The sequence below is a fragment of the Palaemon carinicauda genome, chromosome 35, assembly GCF_036898095.1.
Source record: "Palaemon carinicauda isolate YSFRI2023 chromosome 35, ASM3689809v2, whole genome shotgun sequence".
NCBI classification, from domain to species: domain Eukaryota; kingdom Metazoa; phylum Arthropoda; class Malacostraca; order Decapoda; family Palaemonidae; genus Palaemon; species Palaemon carinicauda.
In genome coordinates this window covers 39319117-39345896 of record NC_090759.1, presented here as the reverse complement: position 1 = coordinate 39345896, position 26780 = coordinate 39319117, and the positions used below count along the sequence as shown (strand labels likewise).

Sequence of the window (26780 nt, the reverse complement as noted above, 5' to 3'; positions counted from 1 at the left end):
TGACTTAGCTTTTAACTTATTTGTTCTGGAATTACCATTGAATTATTAGTCTGAAAACAGTTTACTGACCAAACTATGATTAAATTCGATAGGAGAATACTAATTTATTTTAATAAACTTCGGTAATAATAATAATAATAATAATAATAATAATAATAATAATAATAACAACAACAACTTACTTCAATGCAAGCACAGCGAATCAATTTGAAGTGGGGTTTCAAATTTCCAAGTATTCATAGTAATTTCCTATTACCTGTTCTAGTTTCATTAGCTGATGCTAAAAGTGTTACACAAATTACTTGGCTTGAAAAAAAAGTGAGTAAACAAACAGATATAATCCTGATATTTTCTGACTTCTCAATGATTTATTAAAACACAAAAAAGCTCTAGGAGAGGATAAATGGGTAAAAATATTTCTAGACATAACACATGTAGATTTCAGAGAATTCACACAGGTTCTTGTATATGGAATAAACAGTGAATTTGATATCAAGGGTTTTGTGTAGATGTTAATTATGTATGAATTTTATCACAAAAGAAATTAAGATTAGATTTTTTACATGAAGCAACTGGACATATAAACAGATACAGTATAGTAAATCCTTTGATAATATGAGAAGCAGCTGTAGTTACACGAGTGGCAGCCAAGCGTTGTTTCCTTCAGTAAGGACACCCATTCCAGACTGGAGAATGGCTACGTCATTAATGGTTGACAACAAAAAGAAAAGAAAAAAAAAGAAAACATACCTGAGAGAGGTAAAGTAACAAATGGAGGGGCAGCCATTGTACTTTCCTCACAGATTTCAGGTTCTCAAACATCCATTTTGGTCGCCGAGGTTCTGAATAATATGGCAATCCCTTAAAACAGCAAGATAGCTTTAAATAACCTCGTCAGCATGAGGCTCCAACGTAGATGGGAACGTGAAATCTGTGAGGAGCACTTGTGCACTGCAGCTGCAGGCAGTGCACGAGGGAGATAAGGTTAAGACGAGTGTGACAGTGAGGCCCCTACCTCGAGCAAGATAAGGTACACCAGGCGAGCCTTTCAGAGCCAAGTGGGAGTTAGTGAACTGAAACAGACAAGAATCAGAGGGTGATACACATATAGTGCCAAAAGGGTGAGAAGTCCATTTGAGAACATACGTCACTGCTCTCTTTCAGGAATGAAAGAAGTCTAAGGTAATAAGAATTTGATCAAATGAAAGAGCGCTTACAGTTGTCTTATTATTCAAGGAATGCCATTTGCGTTGTGACCTGATATTTTGTCTTTGGATGAAATTTGTACTCAGACTTATGCAAGCAAATCCTCCGGCAGAGATGCAAGCGTGAGTCTGATCATACATCTGAGAGCATGTCAGGCAGATCTTTAAAAATAATAACTACATAATCTCATTTATAGCGTGCTATGTATGCCTAAAAACTCCTTATCTTCCAAGGAAAATTTTGGAAATAATGAAAATGCATACTTAAAATCTTTCTAAGATACAAAGTTAAAACCAAAATCATGAATAGAATTACCATTGTAATGTACAGTATACTTTTTAATTACACGAAGAAGAATCACCGCTATAACATAGAACTTGGTATTACTAAAAGAGTATGCATTGAATATTGTTAGATTTAGAAAATGCTTAACAAACTAGTGACATTTTACTCCATGCTAATCCATTTTAAATTATCTTAACTCCTAACGATATCTTAAACCTTCTACATTCAGAAATTACAATGCTTATAATGAAATTTCCCCTCAGTGGCCATACATGAAAAGCATTATTGAAATTAAGAGCTAATCTCCCCTCAAAATATAGCATTTCATCTGTAAGACTCATTTGGCTGAACTTTGAGGAAGACCAAAATCCTGTGACCTGATGTTCATTTAAAGCAGTTAAGATATTTTTTAGGGTGTCTTAAGGAATGACAATTCCCAATATTACATAGCTGAATCCTTTCTTATAACAGAGTCAACGATACCCTGTACAGTAATGATGATGATGATAGAAATGAAATAAGATGGTAAAACTGGTTTTGAACATTACTACTGCCGTTATCTTCACCATACCTACTTATTACAGAGGTTATCAGTACAACAAATATATACCTTTTTTAACGTTTTGCGGATGACAACGGGCCCTCTATTCACTAATTCGATCATATATGTTGCCATACATCTGTTATATTCATTGTTTTACTGTTGAACTAATTTTAGATCTTTAATAAAGATGACAGTTCTTACAATCAACATTAATTCATTTCCATAACTTGGATAATTTTCTATTATTAAAATTAAAGCTGAATTTATTATCAATCTACATATGGTCATTACTGGCTACTTAATCCTGGCACTGAACAGTCACTGTTGATACATTCCTGCCTAATAAACTCAAACGCTATATACTGTAAATTGATGCTCGTGCAAACAAAGAGCAAAACCATAGGGAAATGTACGATTCACCTTAGCCATAAAGATGAAATTATAGGACAGACCATGGCCTTAAAAGCTAGTAAATGTGCTTAAAAAGTCTTTCCTAACCACCCATAAGATGGAACAATCAAGTAAGAAACATATCTTTGACACTATACCATAATGGACGGCTTTAAGAAAATATCCTTTAAATACTTGACATACAGAATAAGGAATCTAAGAATATAATCTCAGTGGAGATTGCTGAAGTCATTTTCCATTCCATTTCCATTGCCCACTAAACTCAAGTAATGCCTGAATTAGTATTTGCTCAACTATACGCTAAATGAGTTATTGTTGGATTTCTAAATAAACGGCTCTTCTCTCATTCGAATGAATACCAATTTCTTTTTAAAAAAGTTGGCAGTAGTCGCATGTAGAACGGCACCTCGTAGTTCTGGGCGATGTTGAAGAAGGAGAGGTCTAACTGGTGAGGGACCTATGGTCGTGGTTCTTACACGCCCCAGTTATTATACCGACACTCATTAGAGTGAGCGAGCTGCGTTTATTCCTAGCATTCCATGCATCTTTTTTCTCTGGTATATTTAGCAATATTTGTGCTTTAGAAATGGTGCTATAAGGAGCATTTCACGGAGCGACACAGGTCGAGCCCAGAAATAGATTTTTCCATCGTCAAAATCCCTTTATTAAACCCTTTAAGCTCTCATTACAGATCAAAGTTGGAAATAAAAGGGACCTAAATGAAAGGGGGTAATTTCAGTTCCCAGGTTATTCCCACCAAATGGAGCAAATTAGTGATTTTTGGGGCACTGTAATCTTCCAACCTTTATCTTTAATGGTATCTTAGAAATAATGAGAAATATTCGCTTCATTAACACACGCTACTCTGTAAAATAAAAAAAAATGAAAAAAAACAATCATTCAAAGACAACACAGAAATCTTCTAAAGGAAATTACAAAAAGAATTGTCGGTACTAATTCGCTTGGGAATGAAAATGCCTACCTAATAATGTGAAAATAATCAAAGTATTAAAATAAAAGAATTTGAAGCAACAATTTTCCATTACTGGAGGGAATAATGAAAGAGATTAGAGTCTAAGACTGCCTATAAAGGGAACCTAAACCGTATAATTGTTCGAACAAACAACAAAAGATCACAAACGAGACTGAAATCGTTCCCCATTATTTATTGCACACTCCAGGAAATAATCTCAGCAAAATGGTAGTCACAACGCAAAACTCTACTCCTACAGTGATGTAACTAGCGATGAAAATGTCAAAATAGATCAGTCATAAAAATGAGAGCTGGTAACACAAGATAGATATTTGAAGATTAATAAATTTGACTCACAGATGCTTTATCACAAGTTTTGATTCACAGAATGAGATTATATGTTATAAAAAAGAAATGCTGTTGTAAACAACTGATTAATTTTGGATATTTTCTATGAGCAAAACGAAATAAGAATACCTGAAAAAATTAAAGATTATCAAAACAAAATCCTGATACTATATTTGTGTAATATAAAACTATGCACAAGTGCATTATTTTTGGTATCATGCACAGTAATTTCTACACGAGACTTCATTAAATCAGAGTCCTATAGGCAAGACATTCAAACATTTATCATGAGGCAATGCTATCAAACAAATGAATTCCTCTAAATAATCTATTCTTTCCATCGATCTATAATGTCTTAGTGTGATCTATCTGCTCAAGACTGTATCTTGCAACTATATTCAGTATCAGAGAATGAATATATCACATGACCAACTAAAGAGGGAATCTGATAAGGGAAGAGTGTGAAAAGTGGTGGTGACAATGCACTCAAGAGGTAGGTGAGGATCAAATACAATTGTACACCTTTTTTGAACAATTTTAAAAAAATGTTTGACAATGCAAAATTAAATAACACTGAATTGAACATTTGACAAGTGAAAATGATATTATCAATTTCATATATTGTATGTAAATGACATTTCTTCAATATCCATCGACACTTAAAAAGTATTTGACAGTTAACGATATTAAATTGACAGTTCTCTATTAGAATTGACAACAATGTAATTGACCTTTGATAATTAACTTTATGAAATTGAGATAATCAAATTACCTTGACATTTTGACATCTTGTTTGTTTTATATGTACACGATGAAATAAAGTCACAAGTGTATAAAACTTTTGTGTGGGACTTAATACATTGTTCTTAAGATTCATTGCAATGCATCAAGAAATTAAGTTTATCCTCATTATATTTATTTGAATTGATATACATTATTTAATTTCACTTTTGGTTAAATTATATTTTTGATGTACTGTACTGCAGTACTGTATAATGTAGTAAAGTCTGAAAAGGTATTGGATAAATAAGTTGTAAAAGTACGTCAAGCTGTTGTCAATCTTTGTCATTTAATTTCAAATACTGTACACTGTCAAATTAAATGCGTAAGTGTCAAAGATTTTGATAGCTGTCAAATAGTTTGCGAATTTTGTCATGTCAAAAAGATGTCCGAATTTGTCAAAGTGATGTGAAGATTTACCATTTAATATCACGTAAAATGTAAAATGGAATGCATCTTGGACAAAGAGTTAGAAAATCATCACACAATTCTGTCAAATTGTTCATACCAAAGTGCTAAAAGGTGTATAGTATCTTTATTGGAATTATTTCAAATATAATTTTAATGTAGTTGTATTTTGGCATTCAGAAAAGAGTATTCTGTATCTGTATTTTGGCACCCATAAAAAAGGTATTTTGTATTTGTATTTACATTTCATTACCGACCCCACTCGCCAGTTGGTATATGCATGCAAGTATATGATGCCACAGCAAATCTATCATGTATCCTCTCTGCCTTATTCTCAGTCCTGTTCTGGCCTCACTGTAGAAGAATTGAAAGAAATGGAAATAGCAATGCTGAAAGATCTGATAAAAGTTTTGGAAGCCATTCCAAGATGCAATATCACTAGTTGAAGGAGAAAACATAGTTAAACTTTCTTGCATTGTACCAGTTGTATTTGGTCTTGAGCACAACCTTAAACTATTCACGAAAAGTAAACCACTCTACTGCTATAACTTGACAAATGCACTACAGTCATCTATCAAAAAGAGGTTGCATCCATTTCTTGAGAGGACTGATGCCATTGCCGCAGCTGTCATTGACCCTGTGTTTAGGTTGGTGTGAATACCATGTAAGGAAGTGTAAAAGGAAAAGATTCTGAATATTATGAATCAACTCAATGAAAATTGAAGGAGAAATCAATTCAAGAGAATGAACCTTCTGTCTCCACAAGCATCAATTAAGATGAGGCTGGCAAGAGACCTAAGAGACATCATCTTTTAGCCTGCATACCTCCACTTGGGCAAATGATGACAGATGTATCAACAAATGACACTACATGGGTGAAGCCAGAGCTTGAAATGTATATCAGAGGTGTTCTGCCATTTAATGTAAACCTATTAAGTAATGGCCTGATATGCAAAGCTTCTAAAGACTTTGAAGCATTTTGCAAAGAATATTCTAGGGTGCAGTGCAACGTTGGAACCAAGGTCTCATAGACCTTGGGCGGAACCATCTTCTTTTTAGCAAGACCAGCAATGTTTACACTTCTGAACGAGCAAAACTCGGCCCGAAAAACTTCTGGGCATTAACGGTGATGAAATGCAATTACAATAAGTAAACTTGTGCTAAAAGTTCCCCTATTTATATTTTTAACATAATTTCAGGAGTATTTTTATTCGTATCTCTGAAATTTGTGATAACAGTACTTTTTTTGTATTTGTATTTTGGGAGCCAGTACTCGTATTTGCATTTTTAGATTCAGGAATAAAAGAATTGGATTTGTATTCTTGGAATTCCGATAAAAATATTTGTATTTGGCATATAAAAATTTAGTATTTGATCCAATCCTGCTCAGAGGTAACTGGAAAATCAAAAAAGAACTCATAAAGGAATAAATCCAGTAAAAAGTAAGGACTAAAATAAAGATCTTACCTTGATGTTCAAATAACCAATAGGTGACGTGAAAAAAGCTGGACTGTTAAATATTCAATTAACACTGTATTTACAATTACAGTCTAATTTTTTTTTTTGCCGTATGTCTTCTAGTATAATGATCATCAAAACTTAACTTCTTAATAAACTCAAAGGCAGACAGAGCTTTAAATACAAAGATTATCCTTAATATACTAAACTTTAGAACCTATACTAAAAGGCAATGAGACTGGAATGGTCACTAAAATTACCCTTCTACCTTACAATAAAATAAATACCTATACATTTATGTAGACAATTTCTACGATGTTACATAGAAGCATTTATTCGAGAATATTTGTGGTACGATATATATAAAGAATTTAGAAAAAAGCTAAGCATCTCTAATGTATCATAACAATGCTGACACCTAAAAGTCTTTAACGGGATGAATCTATCGACTTGTGCAATGTCTAAACTAAAGGGCTAAAAAGATATAACATAGGATTACAGAATTGGAATAATATGAAAAGAAGAATTTGTTAGTTAAAACAATGGAATATCAGTTGGCACAAACTTGAAGATATTTAATAGAACGTAATAACGTACCAAGAGCATTGCAAATTAGATAACACAAAATGTTTGATGGAGTAATAAAAACAATAATTTGACATGAAAACGGGTAATGAAAGATAAATGGATATTCGTTGCCAATAAATACTTATTTTCACAATACTTGGTATGTATTAAGAAATTTGCTAACGAGTCATGGGTGATTTTGCAGCCACGCAAAAATATTTGTACACTCATTGTTGTCATAAGATTATTCTACAAACAATCTCTTAGTAGATAAATTTTGCAGAGAATGACTTTGGTAGATTAAAAGAAATCTCGAGGCTCAAATTGTTATTTGAAGAAATTTTTCCTTCCTGAAAAAACATTTGTATGTAATCTGGTGAGGGGCAATGTCTAAACTACAGCACATTTAAAGTGTGTTAGAAATCATACATAAAAAGACTAACACTTTGATGGCTACCGTACTTCATTCCATATTTCATCCTTGTTGACAGTCGAACATGATTTGGTAGTTCTGTGGTAATTGTAGAGTTTAAACGTAAGGTAAATGATTCTCAAATATAAAGGACTTGTCTACTAAAAGTGTTGAACATTAATAGTAATAATAATAATTATAAAGTTGTGTGTATCTGTACATTTATGTACTTATATCCACAAATTTTATTCAAAGGTATTAAAAAGATCCAAAAACAATCAAGAATATTGGTAGTGGAAGGATCCTGGTATATTTTTCCAGAGATATGATCATCAAGTTATTGCAAATGAGAGGAAGAAAGATGAGGGGCAACCTTCCTCTAGGAGTGAATACCATGATCCAAGTAAAGTAGTTACTTCAAGTTACAATGCACTTACATGAGTTTACTTACGGTTGAAGATACAAAGCCAGAGTGTATCTGAAGACCTTACTGGTCACCACTGATTCATGTGTAATAAGTTTTAAAATGATAATGTTTGTGGGGCTAGGAACAATATTTAGTGGGAACCTAGTATTAAAAAATTTCACAGCAGTTCACAGATTTTGTGTTTTGGCAAAATATAGATTATGGATAGGTCAAAAACAGTACAAATCCCTTCAGATTGTTAATCTAAGTAATATAAAACGAGGCAATGGTGATCTTACGCAACTAACGCATTCATTTAATTTCAAAGTAACTACCTGTGTCCTTATAGATGTGGTGGCCTTGTTTGTTTATGTGTTGGCTCATTAGCAAAATTATGAGAAAACAGAAGAAAGGATTTTCCCAAGACAAACTAGGTGAAAAGATGAACACCACAGCCCTGTCTTTTGATCAAGATAAAGAATCAAATTGAAAAATTGGTTTCTGTAGCCACCGTGACTGATATTAGTGAAGGTATATACTCTATGAGGAACCAGCCCTCCCACCGCAAAAGGTTTTGTTACCTGTGACAAGAAATGAAGATGTAGCGATTTTCTGGTACGGGCACTGCGTCTCTTCTCTTACTATCATGCTTTGGAATTCTCTTCCAGTTTCTGTTTTTTTTTCCCTCCAAAGGCAGATCATTTGCTTCCTTAGGGACAAAGCTTACCACCATTTCCACTTGTCTTTATCAAGTCCTGGGCTAGATAAGACCATTAGGTGCCTTTCCCATCAGCCTTTACGCTCAAAGTATAACAAGACAGGACAAAACTTCATTTCCATGAACAACCTATAATCTATCTCTTTGTAATTGAAGAGTAAAGGAATATTTGAAGACATTATACAATAATTGTAGCTGATTATAAAAAAATCCTGATCGCTTCGTAACTCTTAAAGATGGAAAACTTTCATTACAGTATGACACCTGTCTAGAGAAATCGAATGGAAAATTGCAGCGTAAGCAAAATAGTATTTCACAGAGATGATGTGCTGGGGTTTTATCAAAGTTTATTATGACGATACCCGATGAGCATCATCCCCTAATGAACTTGGTCTTACTACCTTTATATATGTATCAGTTCATCTACGCCTATTTTACCTTTATCAATAAAAAGCACGTAAGTAAAGAAGTTACTGAAATTACTGTAGACCACAATGACTTTATCGAATGTCCTGAGCGCATCAAACTGACCACCATTTTGTCCATCAAAATTAACAGGAAGGAATCCTAATGTAAACAACAAGCACATCTTAAAAAACTATTCGTTCATAAATAATTTCCTGAGTCAGTTCGGAATTGGATAAGATGGACGAAGGTCAAATGACTTTATTATGTCCTTTAATTGTCAATGTAAGCTATTCTGAAGGAATCTAATATTTTCTTTCAATGGTGAAAGGTAAATGTTGAAACAACCTTCCTATGGTACTCACCTTAAGATACAAATTATGTCAAGATAGAAATTATGTCAAAAATAATGATTAGCACAAACACACAGCCAGAAAAGATATACCATAAATAATATATGACTTACAACACTATGTGGTGAACTTATCACATATTGTTTATTACAATGATTAATACACAGCTAACGCCTTAATTCCCATCTTGCCCAAAATCGAGTAAACCGAAGCCAATTGTAAAAGATTTCATGTATGTACACTGAGTATATATAATATAACAATATGTCGATCTCAATTCCCCCTTATAGTAAAACTACTCTATGGTGCTGGAATATACAAAATCAAAATATTTGTCACTTCCTAAACTATTTAATATGTTGTCTGTGCTAAAAAAGAAATGAAATAAAGTATATGTCAATGAAAGGACTACAAACTCCATGACTTATTAGGGGATTAAAGTCAAGTTTACTCGATCCTAATTTGCACACTTAAAAGGAAAGTGACGATAGCCATGACCCGCATTTGTTTTCATTATTATACTGATTTAAGAGTAATTTTCCATAGCTTAAAATATACAGCCTTACATGCTTTCAATGTTAAACGAGAAATTGATAATAAAAAGTAAAAGACACATTCGTCAATATTTTCGACAAATAAGCAAATGGCACCTTTTGACAACGTATTAGTGGCTAGTGAATTCCAAAATTTGGAGTTCTGCAGCTCCATGATCATATCTGGTGAACTTATCTTCCATTGTAAAATCACATCATGCATAATAATTAGAGACAAGCAATTCTACAAAGCAGCTTCCTGGTACTGTATTACATATGAGTGGAGGGAGGGGGGGCATGAGTGGAGAAGGTGGAAGAGGAGGTGGAGAGTGTGAGGAGAGTGGGGGGGGGGGGGGGGTGAGGAGGGTTCTTCAGTAACCTGCTTATTCATGCCCTTTAGACTGAGCATTTGAACAGTCCAAATGCCAGCTGGAATTTTCTCCTACATCTGAATCTCATTTTGTTTGGAGCTTTGACTGCAAGGAGATTGGAAAAATAAATGCAGAAGGATGAACATTTCGGAAAATTCCAGCAGGAGACAAAGGAAGTTTTTCATGCAAATAAATAGAGGGGTGTTAATTCCTAATCAAATTACAGCACTATATACATGATTAGTACAACCTGTTGTAACTAGTCCAGTTCAAGTGCAATTTCATGTGCTGAAAGCTCACTTACACAATTTGAAGAGCTAATCTGTGTCTTCCATGGTCAAATATATTTCATAATACAAAGAAAAGCATGTATAGTTTTGAATGTATCTTATTATATAGGAAAGTTAAGCGAAATTTCTGTAAAGAATTAATACACTGGGTAATGTGATTGAAAGGAGGTATAACAGAAGAGTAATTGACGTGGATAACTTTTAATAGTGTTACTGAATATCCTCGGACCTTTCCATAAATATTCGTCAAAATAACCTTTAAAAAACATTACTAATATCTATTTTTGATAACAATGAATATACATCTCTAAGCTCCTGCTGTATCCAAATGATTTATCGCAGATGTACAATGACTATTTATGAGAATCATTAAAGTCGTATATTATATATAATTCACCTTATAATCGACTTTCAAATGAAAAAAACAAGATAGCAGACAAAACAGATCTATTTACGGCATTGATATGGATAATTTATGTGTATTAAGCACACCTGACAAATTACAAAGGAGTCAAAATAAATGGAAGTACCGGATATTACCCTGTGACCAATTACGGAGTTAAGAAGAAAATAATTTAGAAAAACATTGATGGAAACACACTTCATGTTTGATGATCTTTCAATTACTCTTTTGTTATATTCTATTTCTATTGGCCAATGACTTGACAGTTGCAACTGAAAACCATAATTTGTTACTAATATAGTTTTGAAGAGTACATGATTTATCACAATGATAAAGGACTCCCATGGTCCGCACGACTAAATATAAATTACAGCCTGATTAATATTGGTGTTTTTGTAATTCTAAAGGATCTCCACTTACTCATGCTAAGTGTATATACAGTATATATATATATATATATATATATATATATATATATATATATATATATATATATATATATATATATATATATATATATATATATATATATATATATATATATATATATATATACTGTATATACACTTAGCATGAGTAAGTGGAGATCCCACCACTAGCCGAAATGACTCAAATGCTAAGTGGTAAAATAGTCCACTCATTTGGATCCTTCCTGACAGCTTATATATTTTTTTATAGTTATGAATATGCACCCTCATCTAGTTGGGGTAATGAGATTATCTTGGGGATATGGAAATCCAGAAGGCTGTGTTTTTTAACATCACCCAATAAAAAACAATATGGCGATGATCATCATCCTTATTTTTCTCAGTTTTTAAACTTGCCGATTATCCTTAACCCACATCCCAAACCACCTGCAAATAAAAGTTGCTGATTTTCCCATATCCCAAAACACTTACAAACCAAAAACACACCTATGGCCTGCAAGTGTGCAAGAGCCAGTGCTTGGCCGTAAGAGCCAGGTAATCTAAAATAAAAACTAAGCGAATGTCCAAAAAAATTGGGCATGTGTCCTTGATAAAATTTCTTTATATTATTTTTCTTGTAGAGGAGGGGACAGTTCAAACCCATTAGGTTAAGTAATTATGTTTTGAGGCTCCGAAAAACTTGCCTGTGTAGTTAATTTAATTATGATTTATGTATTACAGTACATAATGTACATATTAAGCCAGCTGGTCTCAATATGTGCAACAGCAGCCCATTGGAGCGGTACACTGACAAGTGAGACTATTTAATTTGCAATGGGCATTCTTGAGGGCAATAATCTCCACCCAGTGTGCCAATCTGGGAGGCTCTAAGAACAGGGTGGCCTCAATTGACCCATCCATCAACACAGCCACAACAGCACTAAGTGTATTATCATGCTCACATGAGATAAAATGTAGATGCCCTTCACGAGTTTGTATCACACCAGCAGGAAGTAACGTTGCCATGTAGTAATTTTTTCATATAATTTCCATGACAGGTAAATGCTTTTACAGTTATTTTTCCCTATTGGAGCTTATAGCATCTTGCTTTTCCAACTAGGGTTGTAGCTTAGCAAGTAATAATAATAATAATAATAATAATAATAATAATAATAATAATAATAATAATAATAATACCTGTTCTCATTAAGCGTTATAAGTTTGTATTTATTTCTGATGTTATGGGATATAAATTGTTTTTCTGGGTCGACCTGTGGCGCCGGGTGAAAAGAGTCCTTCTTATATACCTTTTCTGATAAAACCTTCCAATTATACCAGAGAAAGATAAAAGCATGGAATGCTGAGGTTACTACCCTCGCGCGAGCACCTTTTGGGTGTCGTGTATAAAGCAAAGGCGCGTGAAAACCACTATTCACAGGTTGTCTTCCATTTAGTTAATTCCTTCGTCAAAGGGATGGGCCGATACAAAGGTCCTAGCCAACCACCAGCGCCACGACGCGAGCGCCATCTGAACAACATCCTTCTTTTTGGAATACAAAGTGTTGAATTGTTTTGTTGTGCTCTCGGTCTTTTTTATCAATCGTGGATTTATTTTGTCATGTCCGAAGCTCCATCTTCACACATTCCAATGTTAAGTACCATAGTTTGTTTTGACAGTATTTTATTGTACCGGGCTTTTGTTTTATATCCAGTATAGTCTATAAATTGTTTTTATGGGAAAAATTGTTTTGGTTTATGAGCCTTTTGAGTTGTAAGCTTGCCCCGGGAATGAATCAAAATCATACACCGAGGTACTACTGTACTGGAATACTCAGTACATCTGTTCTGCTAGGAGCAAATAATTCTGCTTTGACAGATTTTTCTGCATCATGTGTCATCCATGGTGAAACTTATCTTGTACTGGAGGATCCACCTTTGGTCTCTCTAACGGCAGCTTAAGAGGCGCAAGGCACTATCATTAATCACACTTCATTCATGGTCCACTCTGTTCAGGAGTGAAAGAGGTTCTGATTTGATGGATACACTAAAGGAACCTTCTAGTAGGAGTTTAGCTGACCCCACTCCCTCCTGAGATGTTCCTCATCTCAGATACATCGAAGGCGGAATTGGGCAGTCAAGTGAACAACTTGTTCTTTTCAGCAATGTGCACCTTTGATGACACTAAACTACATATAAACATTTTTTAATTGTAAACAGATCTGTTGCCTCTGTAGTCAAACGATGATCAATTTATGAGTTACTTTGTCATGGTAATGAGCAACAGAATAACTATGATTACATGAGTAGACAAGCAAAGATGAAAACCTTTCATGATCTTTTCCGAATTGGCAAGGCACGTGCACGAGGCCAAAACTCAAATTCCGACAGTTTCCAATGAGAGATTCAAAGTATCTGTAGTCTTTTCAGTAAATCTCTCCAACTTGTGATAGTATTACAGGTATTTGCGTTGGTAGCAGGAGATGCCATATTCTCCCAAGTGCTCACTCATGTGACAGATGCTCCATTAATGACTGGTATTCAACTGTCTCCTTTCTGATAAAAAAGATGTGGTGTTTTCTTGCTGGTTGGGCCAAATGAGCGAGTGTTACCGCATAGAACAAACTTCAAAAACTGTCAACTGTTGGAGTATAACACCTTCCATCTTTATCATAACAAATGGGGGATGGTTTTCACATTAAAACATATATGTCTGGGGATATCTTGAAATTTTGCATGAAAATACCAGAACATCTTCTGGAGTATAGCTACATATACGAGTCGGTCTTGCATCCCATATATTAGGTGGTTACAGGGAAAACTCTTACCCTGCTTATGTACGTGACATACGTATAAGCTTATCTCTCTATGTAGCAATAAACATAAGCCGGTTTATGGGCAATATCTCCCATCAATGGAGTGAGTTTCCATATAAAAGATGAGGGTTTTTACCCCCGAAGAAACAAATTGCAAATCTGGAAGATAATTTTACATAACTCTCAAGAAGTATTTGATAAGTCTAAAATCCTCATACCTAATCTTGAAAAAAATTACTTAAAAAAGCTACCATGTACTCTTCAAACAATACAGTTAAATCATTGGTCGCTTTATGGCATGTATTATGTAATGCCTTACCTCGGGTGTTATATTAACCATGGATGTTTATAAAGAACAGAAATAAAGAAAACTAAAGGTTGCAACTTACTCATCTTCCCAGGGGCAGATGTCTGTCATTTTCTGGGGAGGATTCTCTTCCCAAGGAGCAGCCACATTGCTGGCAACTTTTGGAGAACTAGGTTTATTCCCCCCATCAGGTGGGCAAGTTAGTGTACCCATTGCCCTCGGTGACTCGGCTTTTGTAGTGGTGGCATGTTGATGGCTGCTGGTAGTGCTGCTGTTAGTGCTACTGTTAGTGCTAGTATTACAGCTGTTGGTGGTTGTGACAGTAGAAACATGCTGGGGCTGCTGACTTGCTGGGATCACAACTGCTGCAGGAGCAGAAATTATAGGGAGACCATACTGGCCAGGTAAGTGACCCGATCTGACAGTGTAATCTATTTTAATACGACGGGAGTCGCTATGACTAGATGATGAGCAGGTGGATGATGGTGATGAGGTTCCTTCACTACTAATCCCTGGTCTAGGTTCTAAGGCTGTCTGCAAAACTAAACTTTCAGGTTTTGCTTGACTTTCACTACTGCTGGCAATAACATTCATAACTACTTGCTTTTCCTTGGGTTTTGTGGCATATTCTACTCTCCTTTCCATTGCTTCACTTGACTGTGGCAGCTGATGTTGCCTGGTGATTGTGCTTGTACTCTGTTTCTCTGTTTCAAGAGCTTCTTCTTCAACTTCTTCCCACGGACAAACTTGAATGGATATTTTCCTTTCACAAGGGGGACGAGCTGCATCTTTATTACTCCTTTCTCTAGAGGATGAAGACTTATGATGCTTATCTGAATGATCTGGGTGTGCATGCGAGGCTGATATCTGCCCGGCAGCTGCATCACCAGCCATAGTTCCTGGAGCAGAGCTAGTTGATGCTTTCTTAGTTGCTTCACTGCCAGTCTCCCAAGGACATATGTCAACATCGATGGACTTTGACTTTTCTGCAGTGCGATTGGGTAGCTCTTGAACTTCCCATGGGCAAATAGATTGGGTTGGATACGTCTCAGTTGGTATTGGCACTAAGGAAGGTGCAACTGATACTGACCCAGGTCTCTTACTCAAAGAGCTGACATCAACTGACTTTGAGCGGTCAGGTCGGGCTTTTGAATTACTTAGTCTTTGGTCTGGAGCTTTGACCTGTGGTTGCTGACTTTGAGGTGTTGGTGCAGCACTGGTTTCCCAAGGACATATATTTGCAGTTGTAGGTTCCTCAGTTGTATCCCATGGGCAGATAGTATTAGTGTTACTTTGAGATATTTCCATAGGCGCCAGGCCATGCTTCTCAGAAGCACTGAAAAGTAAATGCAAAAACAAATATTAATGATAAACATCAAAACTATTGATGCAATAAAACTTTTTTTTATGAGTAAGAATAGTTTACCTATATTTTTCATTAAATAAAGTTTCTCAAATGAAAACAAAAATATTCATAATAAATGTATTAATTTTTTATATATTGCAAATCTTCATAGTCATCTATGAGTGCATCTGCAAATATCAAAACATAGATAATTTCAGCTACTTGTGTGCATAACCAGAATATCTTTGTGAATTTACCTTTTCACAAATAATGACTTAATCTTTGTCATAGATATTTAATTTTCTGCTACTTAAGTAAATTTTATTGGCATGCATACAAACGCTTCAATAAATTACTTATAATTTATGTAAAGAATCTATTTATATATATTAAGCCATTAAGCCTTAGGAGTCATAAAACAGTTAATATTTCAGAAAATTCTTAACTACACATGGCTAGAAAATATAAAAAATTATAATCAAACTTTAGAAATGGAAGCGACTACAAGAAATAAAAATAACCACAGACTTTTGTTGTCTTTTTGCATAAAAGCAGGAATCGAAATACATGAAATGAACACCTACTGTAAGTGTCTTTCCTTACCTAACTTTTATACCTTAAAGGAAGATGAGAATGCAGTGGAAATCTCTTGTAAACAATTATAATAAACAATTTCTACCTCCATCTAATGCAAGTACAGAACAACATTATATGAAGTGTTACAAGTTTCTATAATTATATTTAAAGATGAAAACAATAAAATATTACACAATGAAGGTTAAAGTTTTCACTACAGTACTGCATTGTTTCTTTTCTCTGCGTGCGCTAACTTCTTCTTTCCCACTGTTACCGTACATTAAGGAATCAGTTGCTTTATGCGCCCTCTCCAATGCCTTCTAACAGGTTCCTCCCAAGCTCTCCTTACTCCCTCCCCACTATCCGCCTTCAACACGCGTCCACACCACCTCAGTCGTGACACTCTTATTACTTTTCTAATCTTTATTATGCTTGCCATTCTTCTTATTTAATCAATTTCAAATCTTTCAACCAGTGATATTCCCATAATCCAACTCAGCATTCTCCTATCTGTTTTCTCAAGCTTTGCTTCCTCTTTTTGTATTAGAGCCTTTGACTTATAGTAGAACCCAAGTATCAAAATTGTTCCACCTGTTTTATAGTGAAACCTCTACTTTCATGCATAGCTATATTGTCCCTACCTTCCTTACTGATCACCATAGTTTCAGCCTTATCCACATTCGCCCAAGCCACTCCTCTCCAAAGTCTCTTGCCATTCAAAAATCCTTCTCTGTAAGCTTTCCTCATTCTCAGTGGTAATTACCAAAACACCTGCATATAGCAACTCCAACAACTCTTTATTTCTGATCTCTTCACTTAACACATCCAAGACCAACACAAATAAAACGGAGCTTAATGCTCCCCCCTGGTGTAATCCAACACTAACTTCAAAGGTTTCTGTTTCCCCAACAGCTGTCATTACTTTTGTCCTTGTTCTTTTGTATATCATCTCTACCATTCTAACCAACTTCTCCAGGACTTTCTTCTTCCTCAAGTATCAAAAATTCACTTCTTTTGGAATTCTATCATAAGCCTTTTCTAGACCTATAAAAGCAGAGAAGAGCTTCTGGTTTTCCCCTAGTTTCTTTTCCTAAAGATGTCTTACTATAAAAATGGCATCCACAGTCCCTCTTCCCCCATGAATCCACACTGCTGTTTCTCAATCTTTCATCTAGTACCCTCTCAAAAAGTTTAAAATCATGCTCTGTAGTTTAATAACCCTGTAGTTACCACATTCCATGATGTCACCTTTCTGCTTAAATATAGATACCCATAGACTCTCCTCCCAACTTTAGGCCATATTTCCTCTTCCCATATTACCCTTAATAAATCCAGCATCAATTCTTCAGCCTCTGTAGCTAGTATCTTAACCATTTCAATTTGAAACTCTGGCGGAGTAATCTTTCCACTTCACTGAAAGTGATGTCACTTGCATGATTATTGTTTTAAGGCAAAAACTGAACTTGACAGCTGATCTGAGGGAATTTCATTTATGAATGGTCAATCAGTACCTTCTCAATTGATAAACCCCAGTCATTTGAGTGCTGAATTTCTCAGAAATTCTAAGATAGTGAGGTGTCAAAGGCGAAGGATAGTTGAGCTTGATAACTTAGGCATAACATATAATTAAACACAAATTATTTAAGAATTTTCGTGTGTACAGGTGGCTAATTTTGTGAATCTTAGCCACATATGGATATTTTTATTTTGTCCATTTCATTTGCTTTTACTTTCACCCTTAATTATACTATAAGTGACATTAGTAGTGGACTAGTGAAAAATATATTCATTAATAATGGCTAGGCTCTACCATATTAATGTAGAAAGATTACTTATAACAAAAACAAAGGGATCTTGAAAATACAAACTAATGAATAAATCAAGGCATTATACTGCGTAAATCACCTGTTCTCGGAAAATCAGTTTATTGCTACAATGATATAAACAGAATAATGAGTATCTATGTAGAAGAATATGCAAGGAAAAAGTACCCACATGATTGGAGGGGTTCGGAGTTATCTAAGTAACCACACCATAGTAGTTATTACAGATTCCCTGGCCCGTAGGGCCAGACATGGGAAGTTGCATAAGCTGCCCATATAATCTTAAGTTTCATTTAAATTACCATACACAATATCTCTTATAATTTTTGTAGTGGACTCCTTTGCTAATATCTATACAATACTATTTATAAGTTATGCAGATATTTTTGAATTATCACATCTTCCATGCATGCCAAGGCTGATCTACCATAGGTCTAGCAGATCTTTATGACATTTTTCACTATATGAATTGCTGTCTTTTATTCACAGGGCATATATTGTCAGTCTTATTGTATTAAAAGACTTTTGATAGTAAACCTTTATAAAGGATACCCACTTAAGACATTCATACACTGGTACATGTCCTCACATAAAAATCACAAAAGTAATTTGTATTTTCCTAGCTATGTAAACCAGAGTCCTTTAATTGGAAGACGACTTTAGCCAAGCTAGAACAGCTATTTAAGCTTTTAATGAGGTAATCATCGTTGGTGGCGGGTAGAGGATATGCCACGACCAATCACCAAATAGAGCAAACTTTACTTTGACTTTAACCTAGGATTTACAGGGTGGTTAAGGCAGGCAGTGTAATTTAAAGGACTAGGGTTCGAATCATTAGGAAAAATACAAATTACTTTTAAAATTTATAATTTGATCTTACACATACACAAAACATCATCCTTTAATAGGAGACTTATCCTTTATAGGGAGGAAGATCCTATAACTAAACTGGCTGGTAATAACCTGGGAAATATTAATATACTTTGGACTTGAGGAGCAAAGTGTCAACCTCCTAACGACCTGAGCATGAAGATATCACAGGTGCTAGGCTAGGTCCCTAGCAGAAGAGTGGTCGGTGGTCATTGAAGAACCTACATCAGTAAGGATATGTAGTCTAAATGAATGGTCTTTTATAAGAAATGGACTTGCATACATTTCTTCCATACTCCCCCTCATCTGCTGTAAGGCTTGCCTGCATCTTGCTTCCAGTATAGCATATAACAAAACGACTACTGCACCCAAATGGAGGGGGAGTAAGAAGAGAAAGGCCAGACATTCTTACCTTTCCTTCTAGACTTACATTGCAACTGCTAGCTATATTGGATGAGGTGCCTTCTTGTCCTGTGAGGGAGCTAGGTTAGCAGCACAATTTGTAAAATAGGTTATTCTGGGATCTAAGAGTATACTCCCATAGACAGTGAAGATTGTCTGTCGTACCAAGTTCCTGCTTTCAGAAGTTGTTCTCCTGACAGATTGTTCCCGAAGGTTAGGGCAGATTCGATATCCTTGACTTCGTGCACTAGAACAGGTGTGGTCCTTCCGTTCTCTCCTCCGACCAACAGGTCTGACCATGAATGAGCAAAAGGAAAGTGTCCTTGAATATCAACTTCTTTACCCTTTCAGCACTTGAAAAAATCAAATGCTCTGCATGGGGCCCTTAGTTCAATGGGTGGGTAGCATCATTGTGATTTCACTCAACAGAGGAAGAGGGTTGACTTGGTCCTGTTTGTCACCTCTTATAAAGAAAAAATGGAGAAAAAATTGAATCAAGAGATGTGAATGGCTAGATTCTGGATCTTAGATACAAACTACAGATCAAAAAGAGAAAGAGAGGAAGACCTTCCTTTGGTAAAGAATAACTCGTGACATACGAAATGCCGTGGGGTACACCTATTTGTAACCCCGAGGCTAAGACTCATGAGCAATCTAGGGGGTCAAATCCCTATCTGATGCCAATTCTCAAGGCTCATTCAGGGTCCACTTGAGAGACCTGATGACCCAAGTAACATCCCAAAAAGGGCTGGAGTTCCTAAAGGCAAAAAACTGTTTGAAGCTCCTGAGCCTAGGCTATTTCTCATAAGAATAAAAGACCAAGCTCTTTATAGTTAATGGCCCAGTGATAGCCTTCTACCAAGGTGACTGAGGGGGCTTCCCTCAACGAAGGTAGACAACATGAACTGCAAACCACTGGCAGACACTTCGACTTGAGAAGTATCCCTTTTACAATACTAAACACAGAAGACTAGTAGTTATCCTAGTACCTCAAAGAACATCAGAAAATCCAGATACCACCTGGCAGGTAGCACTTGGGAGCCACCAGGGTAATAGTAACCCGATACCGTCAGCAATTTGTTGAGTAATTGGTAAATCAGGCATAACAGCGGAAACATTAATGCGTCCAGAATATAACAGGAGAGTTGGGAGGTGTTCAAAATGCTGCCGACATTCCTGGAACTGGAGAGCAACATACTACAAGATGTTCTGGAATAGAAGAGCAGTATACTGGAAGTTCTAGATCCACCAGAAGGTGAATAGGTCCTTTAATGGTGACCCCGAAGAGTAAGAAGCCTTTCTGCCACACACAGGTACAGGAACCACTCGACGCCTCTGGCGGTAACTGTGGGTGTTTGTTACAACATTCCGCATTTGCAATGAGCCCTTCTGAAATCTATATCACATTGTGGGCTGCCCAGGTACGTATTTGTCCTGCCAACTTACAAAGGGTCTGTGAAGCAGATCACCCTTGTTTGTTGATGTAAATCACTACAGTGTTTTCATTCTTCAATACAACCGGGTGTCCTATCAAACTGTTAATAGTGTTTCTTGGTCTTCCAGAAAGTTGATATGCAGGTTTTTACTTCCATGGGCCACCTCACCAAGATGGTCTGATTCATCAAATGTTCACTCCACCCCTCCTTGGATACATCTGTGAATAGCAGGATCTCTGGAGGTGGGGAGTAGAGTGGAACTCGTGGCAAGGTTCTCATGATTCAGTAACATGGACCAATCATCCCTTGTTTCCTGTCCCACTTAAACTGAAAGACAGGGGAATAGCTGACTGCTGACCAACACTGAGTGACGTGTGGTGGATGAGCCAAAAACGAAGAAACATGTCCCAGAAGACATTGCATCCATCGAGTCGGAAGTTCTTGGTCGCTAAGCAACAGCTACTCTACCTCCCTATATTTGCTGATACAATTATTCAATGACTAAAGCATGTGTAAGTTCATTTGTATGCTGATCTTAACTGTACATTTTACATGGCTGTTCTCTCTCTCTATCCTTGTTGTATCCTTATTGTGACTTTCTTGCAGAAAATATAGCTTGATATTTAAGCAGCTATTATGACTGAAAAGATTCACAGTCGATGCAGAGACTAGGTATACAAATTAGACTAACAAAATAAGTTCTTAGCTGAAAATTTAGTATTGTTTAGCTGGTAGTTGACCATAACATCTAGGTAAAATATGTGAACTATAACATCACAGCAAAACATGTGAGCTGTACCATACCACTAGAGTAAAATAAGTGAGCCAAATCATCACAGTAAAATAAGTGGGCTGTAATATCAGTATAATAAATGGGATTTAATATCACAGTAAAATAAGCGAGCTGTACCACAACAATAAAATAAGTGGGCTGTCCCAGCAAGGTAATATTAGTGGGCCGTAACATCACAGTAAATTTAAAGGTCTGTACCATCACAGTAAAATAAGTTGGCCATATCATCACATTAAAAAAAAATGGGCTGTACCATAAAAGTAAAATAAGCTGTACCATCCCACTATAATAAGTGGGCTGTACCATAACCGCAAAATAAGTGGACCATATAATCACAGTAAAATTAATGGGCTGTACCATCACAGAGTAAAATAATTGGGCTGTACCATCACAGTAAAATAGGTGGACGGTACCATCATGGTAAAGTAAGAAATGAAACAGCTTGCCTGTGAACTACTTAGAAAGAAATTAACAAACCTGAACACCCTTTCGACAAATAGTTGAGGAAATGTAAAACTGGTTCATGTAAAATTATGCAACACCTTAAAAACTATAACTTATATTTGAAAACGAAATAGGATCCAGATGATGGTTCAGATGAGGACCAATTTTACACTCTTATCCATGTAACCCATTACAAGAAACGTTTTTCTCTTACGGAAGTCTGCAATTACGTAAAACCACTATAGTTTTGAGACCTTTGGGAGTAATTGGAATTTCCATTATTGCTGTGGTTGCCAAGTGTCGAATAAGGCTTGGTACATTTATACATATTTAATAAGCAGCATTAATAGGCTTATTACTCTTTAGTGTATTAATTCTATTTGTGAGTCATTTGTATTGTTGATTACTCTAACAATACTACATACTGTATATTTTAAATTCTAAAATATAATTCATGAAATAGATAAACTTGTACATTCATCATCATTACTGTATTAACTTTCTGTTAACTAAAGTTTATAAAAAGGTAATACTCAAATTAAATCATATATCATAAAAGTTCGAAAACTTTTTGTATTTTAGTGACATCATCATACACTTTTCATCTGAAAAAAAAAATACATAATTCTGGCTCTGTTTATATAGCTTATCCTCTCAGAGACGAAATACAAAGTGGACAAACAAACTTCCAAAGACACAAACCCTTTGTGATAAGAGTCAATGTCCTTGCCAACAAAACATCCATTGACGGGCACAAACAACCAAAACAGTATACACATATTTATTGAAAAAGAAAACACGATCAAAAAGTGAAAATGACACTTACAGTATCTCAACCACATATAAACAGCAAAATTGAATACACCAAACACTTCAATAATAAAGATATCTGGGCACACAAAACACTGACATGCAACTGCATACTACGTACATGAAAGGAACCAGGTCACCAGAGAGTACAAACAAAGGAATAACGTTTTTAGTCCCTGTACAGTACAGGGTCAGAACGTATTAGGCAAATATCTTTATTTACATTCTATTAAATGATATGGCACTGTATTGATGATATTATTGGAATATACATTTATTTGATTAGAATTGTATCTATTATCCTAAATTATATATCTTAATACCCATTTTACCATTTTTTTTTATTATTTTAGAATCTTATTTATGGTATTAGTTGAGAAATTCACATATGCTATGAGTGAGCGTATTGACCAGAAGTTTTGAACTTTCATCTTGAAAATATAATCTCAAGTATCTATGTTGTAAGTTTTCTTAATACTAAATTGTGTTTAAAACTATTTCAGATAATACTGTTGAAAAAAAATGTAATTGTACTAAAGATATTATTGCTCTATACCATTCGTGATAAATTCTATCCTATGAGTCTAGTTCCATTTGAATATGATTTTCCTTTTTCATGTGATAAAAAATACACTTTGTAGATATGAAGAAAGGAGAATACGACATACCTATATAACACAAATTCCATCTATCATCATGCAAACCAAATTTGAAATGGAAATGTGAATGAAACTGCGAGTTAACATTTAAACCTAGCTTAGGGATGTTGATTTTCAATAAACAGGAAAGACCACCATAAAGTTTAGTTAACAGCTAACAATAATGTAATGTGTACATTAGTGCTATTATAGTCAAAAGTGAGTAAGCATGAGGCTTATGAGATTAGGGAAAATTTCAAGTATCCTTTAACCCTTTGGTGCTGTTGGGCATATTTAATTACATCTTTTTATATTCATGTATGTGAACATTTTACAAAATATGTAACATTATGTATCACTGGAAAGATAATTCCTTCAGCTATATGATAATAAATGTTGGAAATTCTTATCTTTTATAGTTTTTGAGCTAACATGAATGAAGTAAAATGTCGAAAGAAAAGGCCGGGGCTTGAGTATCAAATCATTTAGCGAGGAGTTAGCACCCAAAGGGTTAAATTTTTCAAAACTATTCTACAATAGAAACTTAAGCAAAACTGAAAACATATGTCCCATCATTATTATATATCAGCCAGTGAAAATAGAAGCTTTTAAAAGGAAAATATCATAAACCTCGTAAGCTATGATAAGTATTTACTAGACAAGAGGCCGAGGGTGTCAAAACGCTCAGGCATTGTGGAGAGAACTGACAATCAAATTGCCAATGTGTAGCAACTGTTTGCAGCTTGGCAGTGTGTAACATATAAAAAGTAAGTTAATGTAGTATCCTTTCAAGCAGCCTGAACCAGTAAACAAAGCACGTCTCCTTAGTGATGTCACATTTGATACAGAAGTGAGCAGCAACAGCAAGTCATGGAAACTTTGAATTATTACACAAAACACGTCCATTTAAAACAGCATTAACTAAAAGAGAGAGAGAGAGAGAGAGAGAGAGAGAGAGAGAGAGAGAGAGAGAGAGAGAGAGAGAGAGAGAGAGAGAGAGAGAGAGAGAGAGAGAGAAAGTAGTGGATAATCTCCACCAGGAAAATGATGATAAAAGAATGTAATAAATTTAGCACAGAGAGAGAGAGAGAGAGAGAGAGAGAGAGAGAGAGAGAGAGAGAGAGAGAGAGAGAGAGAGAGAGAGAGACTTAGTAGGAGAAAAGAATGATAACAGAATGTAATAAGTATAGCAGACAACAGAAAAAGAGAAAATGGACAGAAGTTAAGAAGAGTTTGTAGGAGCTTAAAAGTAAAAGTTTCGCTCTTTCAACGTCACAAACAGCAACCCATATATTGGATGTAACGACCAGCTAGATTTAACATGGGTGCACAGACACACAGGTACTCTGCACTTACTAGCTTAACCCCACTGTATTGCTTTGGCCTACATATCTCGCACTGGGAAGATCACCCCTGAAAAATGGTGTGTTGTAGAAATGAAATCGGACAAATCTTGTGGTCATGTTTAAAGAACAACAAAGGGATACAGTATATTAGGGCATAAAACAATACCAATTCTTAGTTGCTTTTCAATATTGTGACTGATGGAAAATTGTCATTTTCCAGTAGGAGGCAGACACCATTGGAAAATTCCTAATAAAAAAAAAATTTAAATCCTTCAACAAAATTCTCATTGAAATTTGATTATCTTAGACAAGTATAAAATCTTGATTACAATGTTGTAAACTATTTTCGCAAGTGAAAGTCATCATCCATGGTCAGTAGAGCAATCATGGAAAAATGATATTCGTGTGTATATATATATATGTGTGTGTGTGTGCGTCTATGTATGGTATACACATACATACATACATACATACATACACACACACACACACACATATATATATATATATATATATATATATATATATATATATATATACATATATCATCTCCTCCCGCACCTAATGACGCAAAGGGCCTCTGTTAGATATGTATATAAGGTAACAATATTATGAAAAAGGATGTAAACTTGGCACAGTAACCAATTTTAACAATGAGAGGTACTATAATTTGTCCAGCTAAATATACTGAAATTCAGTTCATAATGGAAGTACCTACTAGAAGATTCTTAAATGTATCATTACGATTTATTCTTTGAGTATGTCTGGACACTGGATGCTGAAGGATAAGGATCAAACTTACGAGAATGGAACGATAATTTATAGAAACCATGGCTTCAAAATTTAGGAACACTTTATGATCTATTAATATGAATATATAGAATAGACAGTTCCAAATACTTTAATATCAACTTATAAATACAATACATACGAACATGTGAATTTGTGTAACAAAATAGTATAGTATTTTAAATAACAGTGCTCAAATACAGTGTATATATATATATATATATATATATATATATATATATATATATATATATTATATATATATATATATATATATATATATATATATATATATATATATCATATTATATATATAATATATATATATATATATATATATATATATATATATATATATATATATATATATATATGTATATATAATATAATATAAATATATATATATATATGTATAATATATATAACATATGTATATATATATATATATATATATATATATATATATATATATATATATATATATAATATATATATATATATATATATATATATATATATATATATATATTATATCCAATAAATACATTGAATTTATGTATGTCTCCCTGTATATGAATGAGAATTTACTAGGTTACAGTTAAATCTACTATGCAATATCTTTTAAAGTAAACCCACAAACATAAGACTTAAACATAAAAAGAAAAAGAGACATCTAATAAAGATGGTGGTAAAGTAGTTAATAGAATAAAAAGGACAAATATAATAGAATAAACTAAACTTTGGATGGCTAAGGAAAATAAAATACTTAATTGCTCTTTGGAAAGAAGAAAAACAAAATTCCTAATCAAGTGTCCCCTCTGAATTTATCTATGTAGTTTGAAATTCTAAACTAGGAAGTTTGTCTGGAGCCAGTGTCTAGCAAAGTAAGAACAGAAGTTTAGGAAAACAATGTTACTGTTGACAAAGGTGTCAAATTATGTAGTAGTTAGTAAAATGTTACAGAAACTGTTCATTTCAGACGGAATTCCAAAATTTTTATCATAAACAAAGATTATTCATATATCTTTCCTCATTGTTTCGTGTAATATGTGCGACTCGATTCTTTTGGGCTTAAACATAGCTTTAAAAAACATGGTTCTCTTTTTAAGA

General features: G+C 34.6%; 1 protein-coding gene across 11 annotated transcripts in view; it reads right to left on the bottom strand.

The window, feature by feature from the left end:
• The window catches only part of LOC137627696 (regulator of G-protein signaling 9), a 415360-nt gene that overhangs the window by 21664 nt on the left and 366916 nt on the right, over positions 1–26780 (bottom strand). For 8 of the 11 annotated variants that reach the window (XM_068358916.1, XM_068358915.1, XM_068358921.1 and 5 more), the window contains 2 exons: positions 24892–24948; positions 14481–15734 (listed from right to left, as the gene is read on the bottom strand). In XM_068358916.1, the coding sequence (XP_068215017.1) occupies positions 14481–15734; positions 24892–24948 (1311 nt within the window). Of the gene's footprint in view, positions 1–1015; positions 1074–14480; positions 15735–24891; positions 24949–26780 lie in introns of all 11 variants that reach the window. The other 3 variants (XM_068358924.1, XM_068358926.1, XM_068358923.1) reach the window with 2 other exon arrangements.